Raw genomic sequence first — 14413 nt, 5'->3', positions numbered from 1 at the left:
ATTAAACTGTACATGTTTATTTATGTCTGTTTAAGCGGTTACATGTTTTATTAAAACTATATATGGATCAAAAATATATTTTGTAAAAAAGTATTTAAATTAGAGTTCCTGAAATTCTAAGAAAAAATTAGGTAGAATGATTTAAATGGACTTAATTTTTTGTATTCGGATTCAAATAATTTCTTCTCCAAAAACAGAAGAAGTCGTCTTAATTCGAGCAAGAATGCAATTAAAAATGCTGATGTATCTTATGGTTAATGTGAATTTTATAATGAAGGTCTTAGGCCCGTCTCCTTTTTCTACCTTGCTAAGAAGACTTGAGCTAAGGAAAATAATTTATCTTCATCCCTGTGCTGAGTGTTTGATAGTGGGCGATATAATTAGTCCTTCTTTGAATAAATATAAGAGTCTTATATTTGTAAGATTTATACTTATAACGTCACAAAATAGGACGTACTTTTCAATTTTTTTCTATGAAAACAGTGTCTCTGATATATTTTGTCTCAAGATATTTTAGCTTTATTCAGAATGCCTAGTTTGTCTGATTTAATATCGGCAGCTAATATGATCTGAATATTAGTTATATATATTTTAATATTCGTTCTTGCAAATTATTGAATTTGTCAATAAGAATTTTTCAATATTTCTTTTATATGTGTATTATTTACATGTATAAATACTTGTGTTTTTTTACTCTTCTTCATCTACACTTTTATGTCTTGGGATAATAATACCCTTTCTCCCCCTCCCCTCCTTAAAAAAATTCTACAATAATAAACAAATTGTAGAAAAACCTCAATCAATCAAATTGATTTTTTTCTCCTTCGATTTATTTCTAAATGATTGGATTGGTTCTTGCATATACAACTTAAATGTAAAATTATTTTTCGTTTATTCAAGATGATGATTAGAATGTAGATACTAGTTTCTGTGTCGAGTTGGATTTATATTATTTTGAATCATGCAATAGTTCTCCTCTACTGGCTCTACAACTATTTGTAAGTAACCGTCTTGAACTAATTTATATTTTATAATTCAAATAAATTAAATTTTATTATCAGATAAGTAAAGTTCAAGCCTTGAGATGATTTTTAGAGACCAATGGGACTGAATTAAAGTAGAGTAAAACTACGTTGTGAACTGTGTCATTTTTACAAATGTGAAAAAATAGTAATTTTCAGCATGTGATAAAACACCGCTGCTTCTGTATAATGCTATTCTTCAAAGAAATATACATATCAATTTTTGAGTAAAGCCCTTCAATCAGTTATAAATGTAAATCGTATGACTTACCAATTTCGTTTCCTCATACTTTCTGCATGAGGGGAACGAATGTATTCATCCACAATTTGCTTCCATCGTCTTCGGCAAAGCCACCCACGAAAAAAACTTTGTACTTTCTTAATCTTTGCCAAGTCAGGATCTTCCTCTTCTACACTTGAATTCCCAGAGCTTCGTCCTTCTTGACTACTTGTCTTGGACATTTGAGGCAAGAGACGCCATTCTTTTTTTAGGGAAAAGAGCTGGAAAACCAAAAATAAATTATGAAAAAAGGTTGAATATCTCGATACCCACAGCGTGGCTCCTTATATCATCATCATTCATCAACACTTACTTCATTTCTTAGCTTTTTGATTTCTTCCGTCAGTTCTTCACAGTGCTGAGTGTATTGCCACTTGGCTGTTTTCTCACTTTCAACCACTTGGAGTAAATGCAAATGCTTCTGTTCTAACTCTCCCATTTGAAATCGTAATTTGTTAAAACTGAAAAAAAATGTTAATATGTATTATATCCTTGATCTTTTGAATAATATTTTAGAATAGAGCGGGGACAGTTGTAATATTTTTTTGCTTATGACTCAATTACTCAAAGGTGGTTTGGCAATGGTCTCCCAAATTTTAACAAAATATGTTTTCTATTATTTGAATCTATTTAAAGATTTTAATAGTCTATAACTTTTTACAAATTGTATGGGGACAGTTGTAACAGTTAAAATAAATCTAGTATGAGTCAGAAGTTAAGAAAAGTAGACAAAATAATATTTTTGATGAATAAATAATTATACTTTTTCTGATTATTTAATTATTAAATTTCAATGTATTTTTTAGATTAAGATATAATATTATTTTTATCATAAATATAGGAAGATTTATATATAACTTTTTGGCCCTCTGGTTCAAACGGTATACGGAAAATTCCACCAGTGAATTCCCAGCAGTAAATTCCCACCTATATTAAAAAAACCAATTTCAAATAAAAAGGAAAGAAATAAAGTAGTGGATTTTTTTGCATATCTATTTTCTATTGGCTTTGTATTTTCTATATATTTTCTAAATTAATAGTAAATATAAACATAAAATAGTAAAATAACATAAAGATATATAATTAAAAAAAAAAGATAGACAAAATGTAATATTATGAGCAATAACTTGCAAATAATCAAAATTTTCTCGATTCTCATAATCATTTAAAATCGTCCCAATAAGTTGGTTAGAATTGCGATATCGCCTTCAGTGAACAGGCGGAGAATGACCGGCAAGCTGTTGAATGATCTCTATGCGGATCAATTTTCTTTATCATTTAAAAGTTTGAGAAACTTCAAGAGAACCGGATGGTATGAAGCAACTTTGCTAGGAAAACTTAGTGTGCTATCCTTACACAGTGTTGTTTGTCCGTGCTGATACTTTGTCTGTTTGATTGAATATATTGAACAATTTGATGGAAAATATAGGAATACTCTGGTAAGTATTTCTCTGATATCGCCCGATCTAGGTCTCCTCAAAATAATTGAAGAGTTCATTTCGTCTATTCAATGGATTCGGGGGAAGGTCCTTTATTTCCCTAAATTTTTGGATATTTCTTCTCAAGGTTCTAATTGTAGGAAGATTAGCAGCAACATCATCATTTACGTTTTTTAATTCCTTGGATAGAATTTGCTGTGGAGTATTCGTTGTTTCTTGAATCCTTCTCTTGAGATTGGCTGTTATATTGGTCGCTTGTGTCTCAGTTTGCGATGGAGCGTGTAAATGATTGCTGATTTATTGAACTCCATTTTTGTGGTCATTTTGAGTCCTTAAGTCTATGTGTGATTGCTAGAAGTGATTGTTTGAAAGTAAAGCAAAAAAAAAAAAAAAAAAAAAAAAAAAAACTCGTCCGCTTGTGCATTTGAAAAAAATTGTCATAAATATTCACCTTATTACGCATATTTTATGTATAAGGAGAAGTGACAACATAGAATAAAATAATGTTATTCCTAAAGCTGCCTTCAACCTAACGATTTTAATGAATTTCATTAATTTCCATAGATAAAGTTGTGGACGGATGTCTCTAAATTATATACTTTCACATTAAGTTTCGAATCAAATTGAGAGTATATTTTGAGACTTGAGGAAAATCATTCAAATCAATTATAGCTGTTTGTTGATTAATATTGGTGAAAATTCACACGAGGGGAATTTTCTGGTAATCAGTTTCAACATCCTTTGCGCACAAACACACTAAAATAACCATTTCGTCATCTCCTCACTATGAGTGAGCAAGAAACCAAAAAAGCAGCACATCATCTCCTAGGTGCTAAATTTGAGGTGGCGAGGATTAGGGACTATTTGGAGTGCTCCAGCAGCCTGGTTTTTAAGATGGCCAAGAAGATGAAGAAGGATGGTGAAGACCTCTCCAGGAAATCAGAAGGTGGAGGAAACAATTCAAAGATGGACATGGAGTTACTTTCTAGCATGGAGAAGAAGATCAAGGAGGAACCCACCAAATCTATCAATCACTTCTCTGTGGCTGCTAGGACCATCAGGAGGGCCGTGAGGGAAGATTTGGGATTGCCCTCATACCCACGACACCTTCTGACAGAGATCATGAAGGCCAGGAGGTACAAGAGGTAAAGAAGCAAAAAGATCTAGCCCCTTCCTGTTCCGATTTGAACTGGCTGGTCTTTGTTATTTGGCACACTTTGGAGAGGGAAACTAACGAAATCTTCACACCCAAATGTGAACTCACTGAAGACCGCCATAGTAGCTGAGTTGGACAACTTGGCTGAGGAGTATATTATCAATTCCTGCAAGGCCTTCCGTCGACGTGTAAGGCTGTGATTGATGCTGAAGGTGGCCATATTGAGTGACCTAGCTTGCAAAGGGCTTATTTACAATTTTTGTCAAAAAAGATTTATTTTTTGTTATCACAAAAAAAAAAAAAATATATATATTAAAGTATTTCCATGTTTAGCTGCTCAACACTGTAGATTACTGATCAGTATTATAAATCAGATACATTCACTATCAAAAACTTCTTGAGGCAAAAAAAAAAAAAAACTTCAAGTTTAAATATATAAAATAATGCAGAAAAATAAAGAATACGGGGAAAACTGCAACACTTATTGCAACTGTCCCCTTTATATGGAGTTTTATAATATTTCAAATTTTTCATCGCGGAGTAAGTTCTAAATATTAATAGCTTATATAACTGACAACATAAAAAAATCATAATCTAAGAAACAGCAAAAAAAAAAAAAAAAAAAAAAAAAAACTCACTGCTTTATTACAAAAATTTGTTCCTCAAAATTAATTATTTTTACAGCTAAAAATGAGTCACTATTCAAAAGAAAATTTTACTAAAATCACTGATTTTTCATTCAAATTAATTTGAATTATATTTTAAATTTTGTCACCATAACTCTTTGATGGTCTATAAAAAAGGGCCTGTTGTAATCTTCCCTGATCTCCATATCTTTATATTATGTATCGAAATAATCAATTTCAATTTAATTAAAGTTAAATAATATGCGTCATTTATCATATTAGGAGGGGAAAAAAATAATTTTATAACTCCAAAATTAATTAGAACTAATTTGTGTGATTAACTATTTTTAATCATGAGTTAATACTGGCGCTTGTATTATAATTAAAATATATATCATGTTGTACAAGTTTAATGAGAACATTAATAATTAACAATCTTTGAATATTTAAATACCCTGTTAATGTTTTTTTTGGCAAAAATATAAATTTTTGTATTTAATTGCGTTCTACTTTAATTGTATTGATATTGTAATTATTTTTGTCAATCATCTCATTCTTTTCAATGATTGGTTATATTTCTAAAAAAGAAAAGAAAAAAATTAAGTAAACTAATAAAGTGTTACCCGGCATTGCTCAGCCCAAAAAGGGAGCGGGAAATCACATTGACAATAGTCAATGCTATTTTACTTTTAGAAATATAATACTACGAACCTGTAATCAAATTCTCTAGGGCACCCACTACAAATGACGTCGATAAACTGAAAATTACTATAGTAACATAACATAAATCCAAAGGCCGTCTGTCGACCATTTGTCATATTATTTAAAAATAGGATTTTTATATAAAATTGTCAAACATATACCAATATATATGTATATATGTTACCGGCAAAGTATGAAAATCCGGTATAATAAAATAATACCTAGTTAATGAGTGTAGTGCCTGAGGGTCTCAGGCAAACAATATAATATACGCCATTTTATAAATTACCCCGGCATTATATATAAAGCCGGGGTCACATGTTGGCAAAGTACACAATACATATAAGTTACAAACAGTAAATGACAATACAAAGTCAAGCAGAGTGCCTAGGTAATTGCGGTTTGTGAGTGTTAACTTTTTTCCTGTAATCAATAACATATTTCGATTACATGTTCTTCAACCTGGCATGAATTAAACCATTTAAATTGGACAAAAGGGGGGTTACTTTTAAATATAAGAATAATTGTCCTAACCTTAATATTATATAAATATATTCGAAGATGTAAGAATGGAGTTTTACCTCAAAAATTGAAGTTTTTATGCGACCAACCTAGATTATTGGGGATGGAATCTGCTTTATATCCTTTAAAATTAAAAGTTATAAGGATAACTTTTGACGACGTCATAATAATGAAGTAATATTTGATGAGTTTTAAAATGATAAATATCATTGCAATCACTCACTAGAAATTACGCATTAAGTATGAATAAAGGTTTCTTTTGTTGGGTAGATCAGAAAAATAAGAGAAAGACACCAGATAATTGAAATAGTATTTGGGGATAAGATTGCGTTTAACACAACTCTCATAGCCCAGTTTATGTGGAACTTATACAATATATTTATTTTTCTCATTTGTTGAAAAAGTATTTTCTCAACACTTTTCCCCCTTGCATTCTAGTGCCTGTAACTCGGAAATAGTGTAGTACCAGAGCATGAACCACTCCAGGCTGACATGCAACAACGCTTCTACCATGAATTGCCTTAAGCAAGAGCTGACGTTGCTGTTGTGTATAGTGTTTCTCTTTCTGAAACTAGATATCAAATGTTAATTGTAGAAGAGAAAAAAGTGAAGGTAATCATTAGGAAGACACAAAGAGTATCTGAATTGCCTTCTTAAGCATTATGACGTAATGAAAGTTGGGAATAAGAACTAATTAGTATATTCTTTGAAAGAAAATTTGAGCAATATTATATTTGTAATATGTAGGTATAAGCCAGTTTCTTTGAATGTAATCAGATTTTTTAATCGAAAGATGTATGTGTGTGTAACATCAGAGTGTCAAAATATTTTTTTGCGAATAATATAATAACTCGTGCCATTCCAGCTGTATCATTTTCCGTCTCAGGTTTGGTATTATTTTTTTCTGAAAATAATATCTATTATTAAGATGATCTTATTTCAAATGCCTAATTTATAATAAAGTTTTCTAATCCCACCTTGTCAACATTTAATACTTTGGCTAAACAGTTACTGGCCATTTTATATAATACCTAGCTAAAGTATAAAAAAATGTCATTTATTATATTGATTGCATGACAGCATCAGGCATTATATACATTACCTAGGTATTCTATATAATGCCTAATTATACATACATATATATTTAAATCAGGTTTGTGAAACTCATAAATCAGAGTCTATATGATATTATTCAATTCCAATATCAAGCATATGACAGTTGTCTTTTTTAGGTATTGGAATACATTTGACTATTTGAATATAATAAATGTGCGTTTTTTTATAGAAATATGAGAAATGGCTTATAAACTGATTTCATGTCATTTTTTAGGTATGTTACGAAAGAGGGTGCGCTCTAATCTTTTTTCTCCCCCACATATTAGTTTGCTCAACAGCTGATCGATATGAAGTTTCGTGACGCATAAAATGCCAAAAATATGTAAATCTTTTAAATTATAAATTTGATGACTTTTTCTTAAAGACTTTACAAAAAATTTACCCTTATAATGCTTCAGAAGGTTTAAACTATATTGGTATTGAAAAAATCAAGCAAAGCTGCAATACACAGCTTCATTTAATAGCTTAAAATGCCCTCCAAATTGCCCTCGACGTTTTGGGCCAATAATGACCCTTCTAATTAATAGATAATTTTTTTTAACGTAAGGAACCTTAAATATTTTCCTATTTATTAGTGAAAAAAATATTTAAATTGATTGATAGCATCAGTTTTTATGAGCTGAAATAGTTAGTTGTCGCTAATGAATAGAAGATGTAATGAATTGCAAATTTATGTGGCAGGTTGGGGGAAAAAAATGACCCCTGCCAGTTGACAGAGAAATTTAAAAAAAATTAACAAAGTAAGAATATTTATCTTTTCAATAAGGTAAAAAATATATAAATTGATCGACAGAATCCATTTTTATGAGATTTAGAAGTTTGTGGTTGCTAATGAATAATAGGACTATTTCTTTATCTTTAAATTGGCTTTGACATTTTGGGGCAAAAATGACACTTCTTATTAATAAATAATTTTTATTTTTAAACGTAGGAAAGCTTGAACATTTTACTGTTTATTAAAGAAAAAAATATAAAAATTGGTTGAGATTATCAGTTTTTATGAGAATTTTAAATTTGTAGGCGCTTATAAAATATGAGAGGAGTGTCATGTTTGTGTTATTCTCATTCTTTTCAGGTCACTGAACCTCGTACAGTTCACATCTAGAAAAGTGTAGGTTTTGTTATTCAAACTAGGACAGTCCTAAGTGTAGAAGGACATCATTTGAGTGAGATAATAACAACAAACTCCGTGCGTCATATTTTATACGCCAATCTTAAGAAACCAGTTCTTAGTACGTGAAATTCAAGGAGAAGAACGATTAAATTTTCGACCACGAACCTCTGGATTTCTCAGTGAATAGCCAAAGGATTTTAATAATTGAGGTATCAATGGGAAAAACACTCCATACACAACGTAAGAGCCCCAGCTATGCACGTCTCAAGGGACAACTTCTAAGGCGAACCAAGCCTTTGTTCAAGTAAAAATAGAAACCTCCGTGAAGGATCTTGTCTTCTTCTCTGACTCGACAAAAAATAGATGTCTGGCAAAAAGCCCATATAACTTTGCTTAGATCATAAAGCCCAAGTTATGGTTCTTGGTGTTATTAGCAGCGAAGGTCACATTATGCCGGTCTTCATCTTCTATCAAGGCAAGACCTTGTCACACCAGCAAAATGAAACCCATTTTTTATTTATTCTAAGAATGTGATGTTCATCCACCGAATTATAGGCCTCCTAACTTAGCAGAAATGAACCCTTTAGAATATTTTTTTAATATAATGTTGAATAGGTTTCCTATTAATATAATGTTAAAAAATAATACTACTACGATAGATTTGTAATTTATTTTTATTTTCAAAATAACCTACATTGGTGGAACTTACCTTCAACATCTCGAGAGCCCAAGGCTCCATTGTATAAAACGGCATGTTGTTTTTATTTGGGAGATCCGACAGCTCAAGAAGCTCCAGCGCCAGTTATTCTAACTGGTGTGCTACTGAGTATGCTGTGGGTATATAGATGACCCTCCGTCTACGAAATACCAAAAATTATCTCGATGGTTTAAGTAGCTTTCCCTAGCAAGTCAGTTATATCTACATATTTCCTGCAGAAATCTGGCGTAATATTCTTTTTGGTGGAGCCCTCCTCTCTCTGTACTCTTTTCCATCCCAACACCACCACATATTACTGACCTAACAACCCCACGTCGTCCACCTGTCCCACAGTCTTTTTCTCACTCGCACATGGACTCTCATTTACCCTACACTGTCAACGTCTTACCACTGCTCCCCCCTGTACATAGCACTTGCAGCCATCAGTCCTCTCTACCATTATCAACTTCAACTCAACGATATACATTATAAAAACATTACTAACGAAAAAACACCTAATCGTCTTTTCTTCAACTTCTACAATGCCGGAAAACCATGTTGATGAAACGGACTCTGTCTTTGATTTTAGAGTGATGACGTTCTGTCCTCTAGATCCTAAGATGTAGTTCAATATCCTAGAGATTGGGTTCTGAGCAAGTACAACCACAAGGAGTGTCAGCAAATTCGGCCAAGCCTCAGACACCAACCCACAGCCATCCTCACTAAAGTATAAGATGCAATCGCTGACGTGAGTGAATCAGGTAAGTCTTATGAGAAACTAAAGGAAGCGTTTGTAGAAAGATGTCAAGCAAGCTTGAAAGCTCGTCTCAAAGAGCTAGTTTTCAGAGATGAGGGGGACACGAAAACCCCTTAAACCTACTCCTACGTGTGGAAAAACTACTTGATGATTTATCTATTTGATACCCAGTTATTCCTTCAACTTTAATTTTAACGGCTACCTCACTTCATTCAATTGAGACTCTTAACCGTGAAGAACAACCTGGATCTTGAGGACCAAAAGCTTGCAGACCAAATGATGATTTACAAACTTACAAAGCGAGACGTTCAACTGAAAATGTTTCTTTCATCATTCCATTACCCCCTGCCTCCATAGCATCCGAACCTCACGTCGTTCATCCTGTCCCCTTCAACAAAGATGAAGCTGCCACCTTCGTACCCCCGTTTCAGTCCTTCCTCCTTCCTCGTCACTTGGAGGTACTGTAGCAGAGATAAAGAGAAGATGATAACATTTCTTTTCCGTTCGATAGATTCAGCTTAAACTTTTATTTTTAAATTTTTGAGGGGGAAATACCTTGCCGTAATAAATACGTAGAAGACAATATTTTCAATGAATAAAATATCATTATTAATAAAAATACGTTAAATTTGTGCTGTATTTCCACATTAATCTACCTCAAAATTCATCTTGAATATAAATAAGGGGAGGGGGTTGGAGGGTGGAGTGGCCTAGGTTCTATTCTCACGGCGTTACCACACCAATAGAAAAAAATTACGCTGTATTTTCATGTCAGCTGTTGACTTTTCCGAGCCATCCATAGTTAAGAAGTATGGGCTCATAACATCTACTGATTTTGGTCCTTTTTTATACTTCTTTATGAAAACACGAGGGTTGTTTGAAACCTCCATGCAAAGTTCAAGAGAGGGCAATAATGGTGATTATCGAGGTTATGTTTAGTTAGTAGCATCACTCCACTTCCTCAATTCAAACGAATGCCAAACAGAAAGAAATAAACCGATCTGGCTGAAAGTTGGTGGGTGTTCCTCCAAGAGATGCTACTAAATAAATATTACCTCGTTATAGGCCAGTAATACCATCTCTTGGACTTTGCACGAACTTTTCCAACGACCCTCGTAATAAAAGTAAAAACTGCTTGTAGGTAGAACATGGTTTGTTTAATAACGAATGAGTTATTACCTCTGCCGACGATTTTGTTTTTGCCTCTGTTTTTTGTTAGTTATTTTGTCTGTTGGTCACCAGGATTACGGCAAAAGTTACAAATAGATTTGGATTAAATTTGATATGAAGATTATTTATTTATGAGCACAGTAAAAAGCTATTAAATTTTGAGAGGTCAAAGGCCAAGGTAGCACAAAATGTTAAAAATACATACTTGACTATAACTTAGGAACATATTGAGGTACATAAATGAAATGGATATCTTTTGTAGGCTTATAAATATGTTTCATTTACCAAAAAATCCAATTTAGAAAAACTGACCATAGACGGAAGTTTTCACTCAACTGAGTTCTCACTCTATTTTAAAAATAATTTACCCTTACAATTTTGTATTTTTTTATAACTATTTTTTGGGGATTATGAATTGGCAGATATAAAATGTACAAACCGTAAAAGCTATTCAATTTGTTTACTGATGCTTATATAACAATTACTAAGAGGTACATAACATTGGTTATGTTGGACCCAATAAAATATTCAGGTCTTATTTTACTCTTATGTAAAATATGTATATATTTTCATAAAAGAAAAATTGAATCATATGCCGTGGTGAGATGAACAAATGTAAATAATTAACATACCTTGCAGCTTTGATTGCGTCAATCCATGACTTACATTCATTGATGGAGTCTGCTCGGAGTTCATATTGACGTTGATTCTCTCTCCGATACATGATGGCAAAACAATACTGTGGACGTATAAATAAATATAATAGTTAAGATTAATATCCTCAGTTACTTTTCTTCATTCTTTGAAATTATTCAATAAGGAATTTTATCAATATAATTTTGTATTTATTATATAACCAGGGGAATTGGCAGAGGGTGGGCTGAAGGGGCTGTAGCCACCCCAAACTAAGGATTTTTTGCTTTTTACTTTTAATTTTCTATTTTCAGTCTATATAAATCATAAAATAGGTTTAAAATATAAAAACTTAAGTAAAATTGACCAAATTTCCAGAGAAAAGTAACCTAAGTTTGAGATCCCATCCTGATACCTATATAATTAAAAAAAAGCCAACACGATTTTTGACACAATGATACCCCTATTTATGTAGAACATGTTTCCAAAGTTTCAAATTCAATTTTTTTATTGTTGATCAAGTGTATTTCAGATTTTAAAAAAATCGAAATTGAGGTCCAAAAAAAATTAAATATTCTAATTTTCACTTCATTTTTGGAATCCTCACACTTCAAAATAGTTAAGTATCAAATTTCATGAGGTTATTTCTTTTGGATAAAAAGTAAAGATAATAAAACGACGTTGACATTTTTTGGTCTGAGACGAGTATCTGTATCTCAAAAACGATACATAATTATGTGCTTAAATCTACTCATGAATTGTAGCTTGGTGGCCAAAAATAATACAAATATAAGAGGGTCGGATGAAATTTTAATTTTTTTTTGTTGATTTGACATAGAATGACATTTTTTAGTATTTTTTTCCAAAAAATACCAAAAACCAAGCTCCTTAAAAAAAATTGATTGGAGTTATTAGGCGTAAAGCATCATATAAAACCTTGCTTTAATAATATTTATTTGCATTATTAATATAGAATATAGGATTACAATCCTTGATTAATAAACATTGCTTGAGGGCGCTACTATAGCACAGCATCATATCAAATGTTGTTGTTCTTCAGTTTTTATATATGTATATACTATAAAAATCAAATAAAGAAAAGAACAAAAGATAAAGAAATATGAATAAGCATAAATCTCTAGCAACAACTGACATAAACTTATATGATAACAGTCACCTCCAGAAAAACTTTGTCTCTCTATATAGTTGTATTCATTTTATTTGATATGTTAAACAAAATATTTATAAAAAATTTTCCTTTCTTGTTTAAATGACGCGCCGAGCAAAACAAATTATGATGTACCTTCAGATTTTTCGTATTCCTTTGCAATTAAGAGGCAGCTTTTTTAGTACCATTCATAAATATGAATATATTTTACAGTACTGTAATGTGTTGGTATTGTATGTATATATAAATATTCAAATGCAAGGAGGGAAAAGTAACAAGAAGGGACGCTCAGTTATTTGCACAATTGAAACTAATTTGTGGAGAGGCAAAGTAACTAATTTTCTCATAGGTTTTGAGTCACGTAAATCCACTTTTTCCAAAAAAAAGAAAAAGAAACGATTTTAACTGTTATGTACTTCTTCATCTCTTTCATGTTACAATTTGTTGGCTCTCATCCATAGATGCGTAGTCACAGTCAATCCTTCCGAGGCCTCCATAGTACCTGCCCTGTAATACTCATCCATTCATTTACTTAGCCCTGTTTGTCTAATTAATATTCATCGTACAAAGTAATCGCAAAAAAATATATAACTATATGCAAATGACTGTAGAGGAACCATGTGCTGTATTAATTCTAGCTTTTCTTATCCATATAGCACATGATAAGTGGGAGTCCAGAGTTGTTCTGTCATGATATTCAGCTTTTCTTATCCATAATATAATGAGTCAATTAGATAAATCCAGACTATTCAGTGGCCATGCAACAAGGCAGGCATTCCTACCCCACTTTTGAGAATTTACAATTATCCTATTCTTCATATTTTGATTTTCGAAAAAAGAACATGTGGCCCAAATAGTGTCTATTTTAGGGAAGAGAGTGTACACTTTTTAATTCAAAAATTTCAAATAAAGAATTTTTAATTTCTATTTTATATCTTAGATTTTTTTATAAAAAAAATATTTTGATCTTTCATTATTTTTAAATTAGCATTTTTTTAAATTCTTTTTTTCTTTTTCTGTACAGAAAACGTACTGTACACGCCCGTTGCTCCATTGTTATTTCTTATATCTAGTAATAGCACTCAAAAATAATGTATCGGCAAACATCCTACTATTCAGACAAAATTTACTTTAATAATATAATTAAACTGTTTTTTGTTTCTAACACAAATCATAATAGCTCTGAAACAACAACAAAATATCCGTAGTATACTTACATAAATTGATAATGACAATTACAGCTACAAAATAAATTCTATTGAACCAAAATTACATTTTGATCAAGGATGTTCTATTAAAGCTGAATGGTCGCAATATTATTTCAAAGTCAAAAAACAAGCTAAAAATCAGTTTGTAATTAAAAAAATCCCATTTGATGACTTTTCAGATATTACTTTCCTTGCTGCATTTGAAGTACAGGTTCAGAAAATATGATTTGGGAAGGTGAATATTGTATCAAAATCCTTGTGAGCATAAATATAAAAAAAGTACATCTTTCAAGATTCAAACGCTTTAGCGAGTAAGGATAACTATACTTTTTTATAGTGATATCTATTAAAGTTGCCAGCTTTCCTTTTGATTTAAACTCACAAGGATCTAAACCATTTTCAAATCCCCATATATGACTTTTTGAAATTTGGCATTCTTTTTTTTCCTCATATCTTGGAAACACAGTATTTGATTGCAAAAATAAAATTAATTCTCTATTTCGCAAGTAAAAACATTAAATTTAATCAGATTCTGCATTGTTGAGGTAAGAACCTTTTGCCGATTTGATGTGATATGAAAAGTCATATATAGTAGGCACAGTTTATTTCAGTTTACTTTATTCTAAAATAATCCTGAGAATAAATAAATTTGAACAAATTATATATTTATACACTAAACATCAATAATCAACATAATATCGAAATATGTATATAATTTGTATCGAAATTTTAAATAACAACGTGTATGCATTTTGATTCTTTTAAGTTCATTTAACAAAGATATTTAAATGACATTTAAATTA

General features: G+C 31.2%; 1 protein-coding gene across 8 annotated transcripts in view; it reads right to left on the bottom strand.

Moving 5' to 3' along the window:
* Positions 1-14413, bottom strand: part of LOC121115845 (ras-specific guanine nucleotide-releasing factor 2-like) — an 80659-nt gene that overhangs the window by 20277 nt on the left and 45969 nt on the right. For all 8 annotated transcript variants that reach the window (XM_071887866.1, XM_071887870.1, XM_071887872.1 and 5 more), the window contains exons 4-6: positions 11234-11340; positions 1616-1763; positions 1294-1523 (exon numbers count right to left, since the gene is read on the bottom strand). In XM_071887866.1, the coding sequence (XP_071743967.1) occupies positions 1294-1523; positions 1616-1763; positions 11234-11340 (485 nt within the window). The remainder of the gene's footprint in view (positions 1-1293; positions 1524-1615; positions 1764-11233; positions 11341-14413) is intronic.

Source organism: Lepeophtheirus salmonis, chromosome 4, assembly GCF_016086655.4.
Source record: "Lepeophtheirus salmonis chromosome 4, UVic_Lsal_1.4, whole genome shotgun sequence".
NCBI classification, from domain to species: domain Eukaryota; kingdom Metazoa; phylum Arthropoda; class Copepoda; order Siphonostomatoida; family Caligidae; genus Lepeophtheirus; species Lepeophtheirus salmonis.
Note: the sequence above shows the minus strand (reverse complement) of the source record. Positions and strands in the feature narration are given on the sequence as shown.